The sequence below is a fragment of the Anser brachyrhynchus genome, assembly GCF_964034855.1.
Source record: "Anser brachyrhynchus genome assembly, chromosome: 12".
Classification (NCBI taxonomy): Eukaryota; Metazoa; Chordata; class Aves; order Anseriformes; family Anatidae; genus Anser; species Anser brachyrhynchus.
In genome coordinates this window covers 11,592,341-11,607,762 of record NC_137707.1, presented here as the reverse complement: position 1 = coordinate 11,607,762, position 15,422 = coordinate 11,592,341, and the positions used below count along the sequence as shown (strand labels likewise).

At 57.9% G+C, this 15,422-nt stretch overlaps 2 protein-coding genes across 4 annotated transcripts in view; both read left to right on the top strand.

Moving 5' to 3' along the window:
* Positions 1-271: 271 nt before the first annotated feature.
* Positions 272-6,479, top strand: ZNF319 (zinc finger protein 319). Of its 3 annotated transcripts, XM_080553152.1 has the most exons (3): positions 272-504; positions 675-1,606; positions 2,336-6,479. In XM_080553152.1, the coding sequence occupies exon 3, from the start codon at positions 2,717-2,719 to the stop codon at positions 4,382-4,384; it is 1,668 nt and encodes a 555-aa protein (XP_080409278.1). In that variant the 5' UTR covers positions 272-504; positions 675-1,606; positions 2,336-2,716; the 3' UTR covers positions 4,385-6,479. The 3 variants fall into 3 exon arrangements, with proteins under 3 accessions (XP_080409278.1, XP_080409279.1, XP_080409277.1); XM_080553153.1 differs by lacking the exon at positions 675-1,606 and having other exon boundaries at positions 2,716-6,479; XM_080553151.1 differs by lacking the exon at positions 675-1,606.
* A 4,750-nt stretch (positions 6,480-11,229) lies between these two features.
* The window catches only part of CNGB1 (cyclic nucleotide gated channel subunit beta 1), a 34,644-nt gene continuing 30,451 nt past the window's right edge, over positions 11,230-15,422 (top strand). The window contains exons 1-2 of the mRNA XM_080553105.1: positions 11,230-13,004; positions 15,054-15,223. Of these exons, the coding sequence (XP_080409231.1) occupies positions 15,131-15,223 (93 nt within the window). The 5' untranslated portion in view covers positions 11,230-13,004; positions 15,054-15,130. The remainder of the gene's footprint in view (positions 13,005-15,053; positions 15,224-15,422) is intronic.

Here is a 15,422-nt window from a genome sequence, read left to right as displayed (position 1 = left end):
CCGCCGCCGCCGCCCTTTGTGTGGGCCTCGCCGGGACGCGGCGGCGGGGCGGGGGCGGGCTCCGGCCGGGCGGGGCTGGGGCCTCCCGGGCCTCCGGCTGCCCTCGCGCCGCGTTTGCCCGCAGGCCGGCCGGACCCGGGCTTCGGAGCGGCGGTCCCATGGGGAGAGGCGAGGGGCGGCGCGGGCCCGGCCGCGGGCTCGGGCTGGGGCTGGGGCTGCGGCGCTGCCCGGCGGCCGGCATCTGAGGGGGGTCCCGCGGCTCCGCCCGAGGCCCGGCCGGGCGCTGCGGGAGGCGGCACGGCGAGGCCCGGGTCGCCGGGCGGCAGCGGGGCTGGGAGCGGACCATGCCGGAGGGGGCCGCGCCGCTTCTGCAGTTTGAAAGTACCTCTTCTGCGCCGTGTGCTCGCCTTAAATGGTTGCCGCTTCGTACCTCCCACGGAGGGATGAGTTAGACGCGGAGCTGGCGCTAACGAGGTTATCTATGTAGAGCACTTGGTGGAACAGGTTGGTATTTGTTCTTCTCTCCTGGGGTTGTATGAGCTTCTCCTCGCCGTTAGGCCGGCGGCCCGGAGGGTCTGGGGTGCTGCCTCCGCTCCTGTGGCGTTGCTGCTGCGGGGGAAGGTAGTGACTGGTGCGTGCGGTGGGATGCGGGGTTTTTTTGTCTCCTCTTCTAGGTACTGTAACTGCCAAAGCTCTCCCGTCGTGTCAGACGTCAAGGTGAGCCTCGGAGGACTGAAACGGGAGATCCTGGTGGCAAACCGTGCCCTGGCAGGTGGAGCGTCTGGGTGTTTTCCTGCCTGAGTTTGTGCTGGAGGACAAAGTAATTCAGTGTCACTATAGGCAGACGCGTGTGCCACTGCTGCCCGAACTGTGAGGTGTAGTCAAGTCTCAGCAGAGTATGGGGGCAGATGGGGATCATTAGAAGCTATTTTCTCTGGCACCCATTATTGAGCTTAAAATAAACCCCTTCCCAGAAGACCAAAGTTTCTGCTTATGCTGGCTGGAGGCAGGTTGTTTTACACAGAAATAGGTATGTTCTTGAGGGCGTAGGGGACTGTGGCCCAGGGGTGCCAGCTACCGCTTCTTACCAAGGCCTGGATGCATCTTTTCCCTTGAGGTGTTTTGGCATGGTTCATACCTGCTGCTCACTTGTGGATTTAACTCTTCTCTAAGTTGACATCATGTTTTATTGGGCGTCTCCAGAAAGACCAAAACTTTCCAGTGAGCGAAAACCCTGTGATGCCTTAAAGCCAGGGAGTGTGTCTGGCACAAGTTCTTGTGCTCCGGTGTACAGTTATTCCACACTTTGGTGGAAGGTTCAGCCAAACAATTGCTTTAATGCTTCTTTTATCTTCACGGGGAGCGCTGTGCATGAGACCTGTGGGTTCTGTGTTTTGTCTGCGGGTAGGACAATGTTGAGGGCAAACCTTTCCCTGAGCTCTCTGGTTCTTCCTAGTCTACACTTGCCACAGGTAGAGGGGGGAACCTCACGAGTACCTCCCTCATCTGATGCTGTGAATGGTTCATGTGCCTGATAGTGGAGCTTCATGAGGAGTTTGAGAACTGGAAGAACTTCACTGGGCTGTTTCAGCTGTGCTTGGATCAGGTTGGAATCTGCTCTGATACCTGTAAAATTTTACCTAGTAGCTTTTTGAGTGCACAGCATTTGGCATACATCAGCCCATGCGGAGAGAGCAGTGAATGTGTTCACCCCGTTAGAGCTGCCCCAGCAGATGTTTGGGAGCTTCCTGTCGAGCGTTTTGGTCAGACTGTACATTGCATGTTTTTCAGAAAGAAAATGTTTTTATGCAAAAAAAAATCTAAAAACACGAGTAGAAATCGTAACTAGCAAACTCCTGCTGCTCTCCCTAGTCAAGGTGGCTGTCACAGAAGAGCTGCTCGGTCAGGGAGACACCCTCTGGCCTGTGCCTCCCTGGAGGCTCAAGCAGGAGCTGGTGATGTGTCACCAGATGTTCTCAGCCGGTGCCCCAAGCGGGCTGGGAGGTTGGGTGACCAGCGAGCAGCGGCACACAGCAGCACGGTGTGCTGCGCTGCCAGCACTGGGCCTGACGGAGGCTGCTTCTTGTAAGAGCTCACCACTCAAACACGTGTTTGGGTTGGCCAGGCAGAGCCCATCCCTTTCCCTGTTGAGCAGGCCTGGCTTTTCTGACAGCAGCTTGCAGCGCTCCGGCTCTGGTTAGCTCCCCTGTGCCGTTTCCCAGGTCGCCTTGCAGGGGTGCAGGAGAGTTTGCAAAGTGAGCCGTGAGCGGGCCTTGACTAAAGAGCTGTCCGTCTGTCCTCCGAGACCTGATGTGAACTATCTTCTTCCTTGCAGAGAGAGCTGGTCCCTGGGCTGCATCTCTTGGCCTTCCCAAATGTGACATATCACAACCAGCACAGAAAAGGGCCTCCTCTTGTCTTCAAGGCACTTCCTTCTACCTTCCTTTCTTTTGTCCAAAAAAAAAAAAAAGGTGAAACGGAAAAACAGAACACGTAGTTCACAAAGAACTTCTGCTGGTCTAAAGAGGAGCCTGTGGCATCTCAGCCTCCCTGCCTCCTAAGATCCTGGCTGCGTGCTGGATTTCCTATCCTCGATTTCAGGATCAGCGACAGGGAATCAGGATCTTGGATAATTTCAATTTTTATTTTTACTTGAACCCTTTCAACCGAGAAGCTGAAGCTGTCACTGCTAAAACCCTGTTTCTTTTTCCCAAGCATGTCAGAAAGCTGGCAGCAGCAACAGCAGCAACCACAGCAGCCGCCGCCGCCGCCGCCGCAGCAGCACCACGCTGGGGCAGCCACCCTTCCAGAGCATTCCATCCCACCCGGCACAGCTGACAACCCTCTGGGCTGTGCCGTGTACGGCATCCTGCTCCAGCCGGACCCGAGCCTGCAGCACCACCAGCACGCCCCGATCCAGGCTGGAGAGCCGTCCCACAAGTGCGGGGTGTGTGGCCATGACCTCACTCACCTCTCCAACCCCCACGAGCACCAGTGTTTGCCAGGCCATGACCGCTCTTTCCAGTGTACGCAGTGCCTGAAGATCTTCCACCAGGCCACTGACCTGCTCGAACACCAGTGCATCCAGGTGGAGCAGAAGCCCTTTGTGTGTGGGGTGTGCAAGATGGGCTTCTCTCTGCTCACTTCGCTGGCACAGCACCACAATGTCCACAATGGCAATGCCATGAAGTGCTCTATCTGCGAGAAGACCTACAAGCCTCCCGAGGCAGAGCACTCACAGCCTCTCGATCCCTCGGAGAAGCCCTACAGCTGCTCCATCTGTCAGAAAACCTTCAAGCACCTCTCGGAGCTGTCCCGGCATGAGCGCATCCATACAGGTGAGAAGCCCTACAAGTGCACTCTGTGCGACAAGAGCTTCAGCCAGTCATCCCACCTGGTGCACCACAAACGGACGCACAGCTCGGAGCGGCCCTACAAGTGCACGGTGTGCGAGAAGACCTTCAAGCACCGCTCCCACTTGGTGCGCCACATGTACGCGCACTCGGGAGAGCACCTCTTCAAGTGCAACGTCTGCGAACTGCACTTCAAGGAGTCGTCAGAGCTGCTGCAGCACCCCTGCACGCCCAGCGGGGAGCGGCCCTTCCGCTGCGGCGAGTGCCAGAAGGCCTTCAAGCGCCCCTCGGACCTGCGGCAGCACGAGCGCACGCACAGCGAGGAGCGGCCCTTCAAGTGCGACCTCTGCCAGATGAGCTTCAAGCAGCAGTACGCGCTCATGCGCCATCGCCGCACGCACAAGGCGGAGGAGCCCTTCAAGTGCAACCTGTGCGAGAAGGGCTTCGTGCAGCCCTCGCACTTGGTGTACCACCAGCATGTGCACGGCATAGAAAACCTCTTCAAGTGCAACGTGTGCCAGAAAGGCTTTAACCAGTCTTCAGAGCTGCTGCGGCACAAGTGTGTGCAGAACGCAGAGCGGCCCTTCAAGTGCGCTGTGTGCAACAAATCCTACAAGCGGGCCTCAGCTCTGCAGAAGCACCAGCTAGCCCACTGCACGGAGAAGCCGCTCAAGTGCACGCTCTGCGAGAGACGTTTCTTCTCCTCCTCTGAGTTCGTGCAGCACCGCTGCGACCCAGCCCGTGAGAAGCCCCTCAAGTGCCCCGACTGTGAAAAGCGGTTCAAGTATGCCTCGGACCTGCAGCGCCACCGGCGCGTGCACACGGGTGAGAAGCCCTACAAGTGCCCCTCCTGCGAGAAGGCCTTCAAGCAGCGTGAGCACCTCAACAAGCACCACAGCGTGCACGCCCGGGAGCAGCAGTACAAGTGCATGTGGTGTGGGGAGCGGTTCCTGGACTTGGGCCTGCTCCAGGAGCACAGTGTCCAGCACACGGCTGAGGGCGCCTACCAGGTGGCTGCCTGCTTGCCGTGAGCCTTCTGCCCTTCGATGGCTTTCAGCTTGCATGTGATGCTCCCGAGCCTTGGCCTCCCCTTCCCTCTCCTCAGTTGTAGGTGGCCTCCAGGGAGCTGTGGGAGAAGGGGGAGGTACAGTGGGCAGTCAGGTAGATTTTCCTCTGGCCTCTGTGGCTGGTACCCACCCGTAGTGCAGGGGTTGACGGATGGTGCGAAAAGCTCAGAGGGTGGAGAGGAAAGGAGGGAGGTGGGGAGAGGAAACAATGCCTGCAGTTGCCTGGTGTCCCCTGGACTGTAGTTCACGCTGTACCTGGAGTTCCAGTGCTGGGAGCTGGCAGGTCTCAGCTCAGCTGCCCCCTGCGGATAGCAGTCCTTCGCACGTGGCCTCTTTCCCCTGTCCTGCCTGGTCAGGCCAGCGGAGAGGGCTGGGTGACTCCTTCTGGAGAGTGCTTGGGAACAAGGCAGAGCCAGCCCTCCCTCCTCCCCATGTGCGCTGCTTGCTGAGGAAATAGCAGGTTTCCACCGCTGGGATCTCCCAGCTTCGTTACTCCAAACTCAACTGAGTGACTTGAGAGGACCCTTTCAGATCACTGGCATTTATTGACTGCCTCGATCTCCCCTGCTCTCCCTCTTTCTAGGCTGTAGAAAGGGAAAAGCCATGGGGCCACACAGCTCCAAAATGCACTTTGGCATTGCTGCTTTTGCAGTCGCTGGCTGGCACACTTGGGAAGTGTTTTGAGCAAGCCTGCCTGCACCCCATCCCTGCAGCAGCAAGGGGAAGGGTAACAAGTGCCGCGTGCTACTGGAGAGCGTGGCGAGGAGAGTCCCCGTGCTGGTGCTCCTGGCCAGGAGCCCGGCATTGACATGTTTATTCGTGAGGGACCTCACTCCCCTGGGAAGAAGTACCTCCAGCCTCTAGGCCCCTTCCCTCCTTGTACTGCCTGGGCCACGAGCATGCCTCCAGGGGGTCAGGCAAAGGGATGTCCCGGCAACTCGAACACTAAGGGGTGAGGTGAACACTACTAATAACCTACGTCGTTAGAAATGGTCTCAGCCATCCCTGATGGTAACCCGTGCGGTGCGCTGGGGCACCTGATTTGCCGGGGGGAGCCAGTTCTGTCCAGAGCAAGTTGGGAGGATCCTTCCCGGCCTGTGGGGTCAGCTCTGTGGGAAGGGGAAGGCTAGCAGTGGGTAAAGGAGGAGTGTATTTTTACCCTCTTGCGGAAGTCCTGTTTTACCCCTTTACTCTTTCTTTACCTCTTCTGTATTTTTCAGATTTTGCACAGTTCTTGTAAACATCACTTAAAAATAAATTTCCCCTAGCAAGGTTGATGCAGCCTCAGGTGTTTTCCTCTGCAGGATTTTGATGGCTTCTCACAACCAAGAGACCCGTTACATGCCAGTTAGATGCCTTCAGGGTTGAGGCGTGCTTAGTAGTTGTTCACCAGCCTTCCCCTCTGCATCTTTGGAGATGCTAGAGTATTGAAACCCTGCATACTCTAACCCCAACTGGGTGTGGTTCTGGACAGCCTGCTGTAGCTGACACAGCTTGAGCGGGAGGTTGGAGTAGATGATCTCCAGAGGTCCCTGCCAACCACAGCCTCTCCGTGATCTTGGCTGGCCATCATGCGAGGAGGAGTGTTTTGGCTAGCTGTAATAAGTGATCGGCAGCCAATAAATTGCCCTTGTGCTGTGCAGGTGATTAGAGTAAGTTCAAAAAAATATCCACAGCAGGTCTAAACACGTTAGCCTTGCACAGTTGGGCTGTGCCTGCTTTGCTGATAGAGGACACTAACCTAAAAGGTGGAGAAAGGCTTTCTGTTCCATTTCCAGCACTGAGGAAGAACAGAGCAGGAATGCGCGTTTCCATGGGGGCTGGGACAGTCCAGCGGTAGGTCTGACCCTGGGGCCGTCTTCTTCGTGTGCTTTAAGGAGTTTAAAACAAACCTTGCTCTCTGCTGCCCAAGGAAGAGGGACCGATGTTCATCTTACTTCATGCTGCCTCAGAGATGTAGAACTTCCTACCAAGTTTTCTGTCTGCGTTTTTTTTTGTTTTTCTTTTTGCCTTTTTTTAAAGCAGTTTGTTAATGTTCATTAAAGAAATACCGTATAGTTTAACTTGATGTCATACTGGATTTTTTTTAATTAAAAAAAAAAAAGATGTAGTAACTTGGATTTTTAAAGAACTCTTTGGTTCTAGGTAGCCTTTTTTTTTTCTTTTTGCTATTTAACATATAGGAAGTTCAGTGTATGCTTAAGTGTAGGAGTAAAAATTAATCAGAGGCAGGCTCAGCCTGTCTTTGGAGGAGGGCTTGGTGGTGATGGAGGCCTCCCTGGCTGAGGCTCAGGTCCTGGGCCAGGAAACCGAAGCCTGAGTTTCTGAAATGTGGTCACCGTTGACAGCTCCAAAACCAGAAGTGTGCTTGTTCCTTGGAGACCCAGAAGGAACACCTAGCACCTCTGACCCAGCTCATGAGTTAGTGAGTGAAAATCTACAGCTAAAGGTAGTCGAGGATCTGTCTCCGGACTTGCTGCGGTGGTGGGAGCAGTGTCTTTGTACTGTTTTCTTCCCTCCCTGAGGCCTGAGTGCCCCTGCAGCAGCTGCCTGCCTTGGAGCTGCCACATCCCCTTGGTCCCAGTGCTCCCAGGGACCGCGGCCAGGTGCTCCTGTGCTCCGCTGCTGTGGGGCCGCACAGAAAGCCCTCGGTGCACCCCAAGGATCCCTGGTTCAGCGTAGGAGCTGGAAACAGCCAAGTAGCACGTGGAGCAGGGCGAGTGTGAGCAGGGCCGTTCACCCGAGGGACTGTGCCTGGGGGAGAGGGGATGCTGTAGGGAGCTCGGAAGGGGTGAGTCTGGAGTTGCCTCTTCAAAGCTGGTGCCTGGGTAGAGGCCAGGCTGCTCGGAGGCACTGAGCACTCTGCAGCCGGGGCTCCTCGGCCGGCTCATCAGAAAACCCGGTCAGCTGCATTTGGGCATTCCCTGCGGAGTTCCTTCATGTTATTTGTTAAGCCTCTGGGCTTGGAAACACCTTCATGCAACGTCAGATCAGCATTAGGCAGGGCTGCCGATGGGTCTGTGGTGACCCGGTCTCCTGGTCTTGTTTGCTGCCCTGTGACAGCTGAAATCCAGTGGGAGTCTGCGGCAGCACCGGCGAGGGCTTCATCCGCAAGCCCTGGGCGCAGGTGAGCGGGGGGGTATTCTTGCCCCTTTCACTGGCTGGCCAGCAGCTGAGTGGCTGCTGGTAGCCTCGAGTATATTTTTCTAAGGAGATTGTTTAGTTGGAAGCTGTTATTTCGTACTGTGGGTTACTGGGGGAGCAGGTTAATCTCCATGGCTGTGCCTTTAGGTCATGTTTTCTGGTTTTTTTTTTTTTTTTTTTTTTTACCACGGGGTGAGAAGTGATGAGAACAGAAGAGCAGCCGGGAGGGAGGCAAGGCGGGTGTCCCCGGGACATCACACTGCAAAGGGTTTCTGTTAACTGCCGGGGTCTCCTCTTCAAACCAAAGAGCAGTTGTGTCCAAAGCCTCTTTGGAGTAAAACACGTTTCTACTCTGTGTCTGCGTTGCACTTCAGTTCTGATGTTTATTTCGAGAGACTTTCAGGCTTCTTTGCACCGCCTCTGCTTGGCTTCACGTGGCACTCGTCAGCATGCGGTACCTGCCAGAGGCACCGCTCCAGAGCTGGCACCGTCAGCCCCAGGGCTCTGTGCTCGTGTGTGCCTGCAGGACCTGGCTGCCAGACTCCAAGGATGCTGAAGGGCTGGAGCAGGGGATGGTTGCTCCTGAATGGCATCTTCAAGTGGATGGTCGCCCACTTCTGGTCTCCCCAGGGGGAAGGCAGGTGGCTTGAGCGTAGGACAGCTTTTGGGAGATGGCAGGGGACTGAGTTAGGTTGGCTAAAGGCTGCTTGGATGTTGTCCCAGAGATAAATCCACTCTATGGCTGCTGCTCCCGTGGCTTCACGGTCCCCAGGAAGAATGCAGTCTGTTACCTGTGGTTTTTTTTCCGATCTTCACTTCCCCTTATGCTGCCTACAGGATGCCTTTGTCTGTGTCTCAGCATCTTCCCCTCTGCAGCTATTCTGATTATACTTTTGCAAGACCTTCTAGGCTTCCTTGCCTTTTGTTCGGTTCTTTATTTGTAAGCAGTGGTTTTTCACCCGTTTCCCATTCCAACCGCTTGTTTCTGTAAGGTCTCTTCCCACTCCCCTTCCCCCCAGATTCCTCCAGCCTGAGGCTGTTCCAGGTGATAACCAGACCATTGATGATGGAGTCGGGTGCTCGGGACCCAAATCTGACTGGAACCCAGTGGGTGCTTCTGGTCCTTCCCCCCAGGGAGGCCAAGCATCTCGGTCTCACAGGGCTTGGCAGTGCGAGCAACGCCCCCACCCAGCAGCCTGGGCTCTGCCGGGCTGGATCTGCGGTTCAGGGGGCTCTGCAGGGTTGCTCTGAGCCGGAGCAGAGCTGCAGGAAACCAGCAGCAGGGAGGGAGCGTTGTGGCCACGGCGGGTCCCTCTGCCCCGTCCCTGAGCCCAGGGGCTGAGGCAGCAAAGGTCTGCAGGATGTTCCTGGGGAGAAACCGTGGCGGTGCTGCCGTGGGCTGCCACTGTTGCTTGCCCAGAGCCGCTGCGCTGGCTTAAGAAGCCCCCGGCTGCAGGTATGCCCAACTGCCCCCGTGGGCACGCCGGAGAGCAGATGTGGTCCCTGCAATCTGGGCGGAAAGATGTGCGCTCTGGTCTTGGGGCCCGTGGAGTGGGGCTGAGGGGGAGAGCGTCCTCCGGCAGTGATCTGGGGCCTCTCCCGGAGCTCACGCCTGGCCTTGCACCGCCTGGAGGGAGGGAGAGCACTTTCTGCACTCCTCTTGGGTTTTTAGAGTCTGAAACCAGAGCCTGGGTATTAACCAACAAAGCGAGAAACCTGTTGGTTGTCATTCTTCAGAGCCTGGCTCTCCCCGCGCTGGGTTACCCTGCGTGGTTCCTGCGCACGCACGCAGGTGTCGAGGCACAACGAGCCCCCCGAGCGCCTCCAGCCACGGCGAAACCGCAGCGTGCAGGGCAGCAGGGCTGCAGCAGGGAGCTGGCCCCTTGTCTCCCGTTGCTCGGGGCTGTGGAGCTGAGGGATTTTCAGGGCCGGCGCCGTCCCGGGGCTCCTCATAACCCACGGCTGTGCCTCTGGCTGAGTTCCCAGGGCCGTGGGAGGTTGTGACCGAGGGTGATGAGGTTTGTGTGGCTTGCAGTGCCTTTAACACTGCTCCCCGTGTGTATCTAGAATGATACTTCGTGTGTGTGTGTATATATATATTGTATTAACACCTCCTGCTCTTCTGTGTGAGTGTCAAATGGTTTTGCTTTACTAATAAATTTATAGTTATTTATACTTTCCTGTGGGTGCGTAAGATTTCTGGAGGGGAGGCACTGTGCAAGGCACTGCCTACCTTGGCTTTGTGCTCTGTCTGGCTCTGCTTGGTTTTTTGTTCTTTTTTTCTTCCTCCCCTCCCCAACTGTTTCAGAAGCGATGGCGCATCTCTCTGGTAGACAAGAGCTGAGACATGGGCTATAGGCATGACTCCGCTGGCCAAAAGCAAAAGCAGGAAGAATCTGAGATGTGGTTTGCCTCTGTTAGAGACAGAGCACTCTCTCCCGGGAGGGAAGCTCACTGCCAGGGCTTTGGGGCAGAAGCAGGTAGGATTCTCTGCCAGAGGTGAGTGAGGGTTTGGGCGGCAGGAGCTGAGGCATGTTGTGCTCCGACTGCTCCAGTCCCATGCACAACTGTTTCTGCTTTCTGAGACGTTTTTTGCACACACACGCACCCATCCTGTGATAGCAAGAGGAGCCTGGTCACTGCAGGCAGATTGCTCCATCCCCACCTACGCCAGGTGGGATGCGTGTTTGTGTCCAGATCACCGAGAAGGCGCTTCCAGTGCAAGGTTTGGGAAGGGGCAGGACGCAGAGCAAGAGGCAGAGCTTCCTGCGTGCGGACACGGAGGTGCTTACGTCTGCAAGGAGCTGGTTCCTCCTCCCAGGCACCCACCGGTGCACCTTCGCAGCTGATCTCCAGCAGGAACCAGCGCGATGTGTCCTTGGAGGTCAGGGCTGCATTAAGCAACCTGATCACGTAGCTCCAATGCCCTCGGTCCTGCCCTGGGCCACCTGGCCACGAGTCCCCTGCCCCCAGCAGCATTTGTGTGGTGGAAAACCAGCCACATCAGGCAAAAACGGGAAACCAAGGGAAGAGCGGGGACAGCGTGCACTCGGGATCTGGGAGTGGCTCTGAGAAGTTTCTGCATCACTCCTCCGTCTGAGCTCCTCCGGCTGGTGAGTGGTGGAGCTCAGCCACTTGGTCCCGCAGAGCCCCTCGCCAGTAGTGCCTCAGCGACGAGCCCACCTGCACGGCTGGGGCTGTGCTGTAGCGGCCTGGGTGTCACGTTCCCTGCTGGTGGAACGTCCTGCCCATCTGGCTGCTTCTGGGGTAGCAAGCGCTGTGCCTCTGGCCGTGACAGCCCCTGTATGTGGGATGCTGGCCGAAGCTTTGTGCAGGAACTCGGCACTGCACCGAGAGCTGTCTTAAGGTCTGGTTCCTTTTCTTTTTCAAAGACTTCTGCAGGCAGCTCCGTCGCAAAGATGGGGCATCTGCAGAGTGAAGGCACTCAGAGGAGGTGCACGTTTGGTCGTCAGCAGATGCTGCTTCTCTTGGACCCATCGGTGCAGGATTCAGTGAGCATGAGCCTCCAAAGGTCACTTCAGAGTGTCTCCGTGGACTGGCCCCCATCTTCTGTGTCACCTGGCCTTGCAGGCAGACCTGCATCTTCAGGTGGGGCCTGGGCAGCCTCCTGCAAGGAGGGCCAGGCTGTGCCCCAGAGGGAGCAGGGATTAGACCTGTGTCTCTCCTGCTGGCCATATGGCTGCAGGGGCAACAAGCCACTTTAACGTCATGCCAGTCCCAGTGCTCCTTGGGAGCTGGCACGCGGGCTGTCGGTTTTCTTCCTTCACAGAGGTTTGCGTGTTTGGGGATGCAGGGACCTGTGCGACTGGAGCCGGTAGCTCCATGGCACCCAGTTACGCAGACAACTTATTTTGAAAGGATGTTTTCTTTCTGTTGTTGGTGAGGAAGGGCCTTGCATCGCTGCCGCCTGGCCCTTGGGTCCTCCCCAGCCCCCAGCACATCTCCCAGCCCTGCAGCCCAGCACTGGGGCTGGAGGTGGCGCGGGTGGCTGGGAAGGTGAAAGATCCCATGGGAGCGGCCGAACAACTCATGCCGTGGGTGCTGGAAACTCAGGAGCAGGTCCTCTCCTGGCTAGGTGCTGGGGGTCTGAGCTGCCCCCCAGGATGGGGAAACCGGGCTGCCTCTCCCGGGATGGCTCAGCATCCCTCCCCAGCAGAAAGCTGTGAGGTCGGGTGCTTCCCCCTCCCGCTGGCTGCCTGGCTCAGGTCCTCACTGCTTGGCGAAGGATGCCATTGTCACCAGCCCCTCTGCCGCTCGGATAGGAGGGCACGGGCAGCAGCATGAGCCCAAGAACCTTGTGCTTCGGGTTCTGCACGGGGCCAGCTCCCTGCACTGCACGGGGCCCCACTCATCACCTGTGTGCCATCTGCAAGGGAACGGCAGGCACGGCACAAAAGTGGGATGGGGAAGGGGCTGGTGGGGAAATGCCCTCCCTGGGGCTGCCTGCACGCTGCTGTCTGGGAGAGGTTTCTGGCTGCAGCTCCTTGGGGGCTGCACTGGACGAGGTGCGGGGCACTGGTGAGATCCAGGCGTCGTGGCCCCAAAAGTCCAGCTCCCCTCTCCCAGAGCCCAGGGTCAGTGCAGGCAGGTCTGTCCTGGCCACACGTTTGCAGCGAAGGCAAAGTAACCCCTGCACATATAGAAGAGGGTCCCCAGGCCCTGCCCTGCGAAGCGAGGGCATTCCTGTCACTTCCCGAGTCCTCCCAGGGCTGGACAGAGCCTTGCTCTGCTCACCTGGTTACTTAAATAAAAGTGTGGGTATATTAAGCGTTACCCCACAAGCTTCTCCCTGCAGACAGGGTCCTCAGGGCCATGCTGTGGGCTGCACTGATGGGGAGTGTGTGTCTCACTCCGCAGCACCAAGACCAGGCAGGATGGGCACCGAGGGCTAGGGACCCCGGGGGGGTTAGGGGGAGGACTCAGTGCTGGGGATACCTGCAGCTGGGGAGGGGATGATTGTTCTTAGCTCTCTTCAGTTCGCAGCAAAGCTGTGCCAGGACTGGGACGCCTGGGTGTGCTGTGCTGGCACCAAGCTAGCCGTGGCGGGCAGCGAGCTCCCGAACCCCGCGCACACCTCGGGGCTTTGCGTCCCCACGGCTGTGACTGCAGCAGAGATTAGGGGCACTGGGAGACGCTGCTGGTCACGCAGGGCCGGAGGTAAACGGATCAAGCAGCAATTGGCAGGCTCAGCAAGGGGAGGCTTAGCCCAGCCCGGCACAGATTTGCTGCCTTCTGCCCCACATCCTGCAGGCTGGGAACGAGCGGCAGCGCAACAGGCACCTCGCCCCTGGGGACTCCTCTTCGCACCACGCCGAGGGCACGCGCAGCCCCGCTGCCACCCGTGCCAGTCCCTGTACCTGCGAGGACCAGGTACCTGGGTGAGCGGCCAGGACCCTGCAGCGCCGGGGTAGCCCTGGGGGTAAGTGGCTGCAGCAGCACTGGCAGCTCACGGGCTTTCTAGGACACCCTTATCTGCTCCATTTGGGGGTTTTCTCTGCACCGTTCAGCTCCCAAGGTGGGGTCGGGGCTGGAAGCTGAGCTGTGGAGCCGGGCTGTAGGGGACAGCTGGTGCTGGTAATCCCATTTGCAGGTAGCGTGGTGCTAATCCCCGCAGAGCCCTGCGAGGCTGGGGTGGGCTTGGGGGCGGTGGGAGCCTGCACATCTCCGGGGGGTTCCTGGGGTGTGGGGCGCCCAGGGGCTTGGCCACAGCTGGCAAGTGACTGGTGCCAGGGACACAGCCGGGGGCTCTGCAGGGCCACCTCTGCATACCGCGAGGGCCTCGATCCTCCAAAGCAGAGCCGGGGGATGAGTGTGGGAGGGGGCACAGCCTTGTGGCGAGGAGCTCTGGAAGGTGTTGGGGTTGGGTAACACGGGGGAATTTGACCTCTGATATCGGAGGGGAGAAAAATCCCGGAGCACGGCCAGCCAGGGGCACAGGGCGTTCTGGCACTGGAACCATGTCTGTGATGCGGGGCAGTTGCATGCAGCATTTGTGCACCAGCTGCCTGGTCTGCCCTCACTTTGCAGGCAAATACTGGCCACTTGCCTGTGTGACTTGCAGCAAGCAGCGTCTGGGGGATGCACAACTGCCCCGCTTTCGTTCCAGTGCAAGGACAGGCTTAGGTTCTGGGATTTTACAACAGCGACAGCTTTGTATCTGCGAGGAAGGAGGAGACTTGGCTGGCACAGGGGGCTTCCCCCAGCCCTGGGAAGCTTTCTCTGGGTTTGTTTGTAATAAGCTGTGTAAATTTTCCCTGGGCTTATTGCAAGAGCTGGAAATGTCCCAGATCATGGCAGAAATGCCCCTGTGCTGCATGGCACTGCCCCGTTTTCCTTGCTGTCCCCTTTGCCCAACTCTTCCTGGGTAATGCTGCTATTTGCAGCCCTTTAATCCCTTATACCCAGCGGGAGGTGAAAGGCAATTTCTTAATTTGTTTCTGGCCATTGGGCGTCCTTGCAGGGGTTTTACAAACGTGCTGTTCCAGGCTGGGGACACAGGGGGCTCTGAGGAGCGGAACCTGCCTGTGATGAGCAGGGTGCTGGAGGCTCTTAGTGCAAGGAGCCAGCGCCGAGCAGCTTCCAGGGAGTTCCAGGGAATTTCAGGCAGAGCCTCTTTGGAGAGGCAGCATCTGGAGACGTCCTCGATTTGAGCTGGGCAAGAGCCCACAGGCCTTCTCCCCTAGAAAAGCATCACAGCGAAGGTGACTCTGAGCAGCAACATCACTCGTCGCACACCGGCTTTTTACCTGTGTGCTCAGCCTCTAATTTGGGACAGCAAATGCAGCCTGGTGGTGCACCCAGGCTTGGAGTCACACCAGAAGGAGGTGTGAGAGACCCAAAAAGAGTGAGCAAACAGGGCTTGAGCAGCTGAATAACTGCTCTTCAATGTCTTATTTTTGAACACCCCATCAAGTTGCCAGCAAATGCCAGGCCTGTCCACCCTTGCTGCCTTCCCCAGGACCCAGGTACTGGACATCACTGGGGGCCACCAGGGGCCACCGTGCTGCAGCAGGCTGGGTGAGAAAGTGCCTTGGGAACTTGTTCAACACATCCCACATGGCTAAAAGATGTTGGAACAAAGCCGTTTCTGAGAGGCAGAATGGGGAGCTATGTGTGTCGGGGCCCGGACTCGCCCGTAAGAAAATTCTGCTAAAGCTGCTGTAGTTTCTCCTCGGAGGAAATGAATTTAGTGTTCAGGGGAGCGTAGAGGACGCTGAACAAAGCATCACTGTCTCATTGAAGCATCTGCTACAGTTTCATTGTGCAGTCCTAGCTGTGGAGGATTATGCTGCAGGAGCAACCTGCAAGCTGAGAAAAACTGAATGAGTGATTACATTTGGGAACAGCAAGTTTTGCTGAGTGTGTGAGCTTAAAATAGAGGGGGTAGCTGGCTTGTGACAACGATGAGGGTCGTGGCATTGAGACGGGTTTGGTCTGGCTGTGCTGCAACGCTGCGTTTACCGAGCAGGACGTGGGAGAAGGAAGGAAGACAAGGACCTGCTCGAAAGGTCTCCGGACGGAGCCCTGTCCTCACTGGGCGCAGGGATGCTGGGCTGGATTGAGCGGGTGGTTCCCCAGCCCCCCGCGCCGTGCCTGATGGAGGAGAGCCCCCCAGCCCCGGTCATGGAGCCAGCCAAGGTGAGCAGGGACCCAGCTGGGGGAGCGGGGGCAGCGGGGAGGTGCCCGTTACCTCTGCGCCCAGCCCCAGCGTCTGGGGATGCTCTGCAGCTGGGAGGGATGGGGGCCACAGCACGTGCCCCTGGGCTGCTGGGAGGCAGCCGGGGGGATGCTGAGAGCCAGGGCTTGCAGCCTAATTTCGGCTGAGGCCGGGGGAAGC

Bases quoted from the DNA above. Each gene is read 5' to 3' on its own strand.
- ZNF319 (XM_080553153.1), top strand. From the start codon at position 2,717: ATGTCAGAAAGCTGGCAGCAGCAACAGCAGCAACCACAGCAGCCGCCG.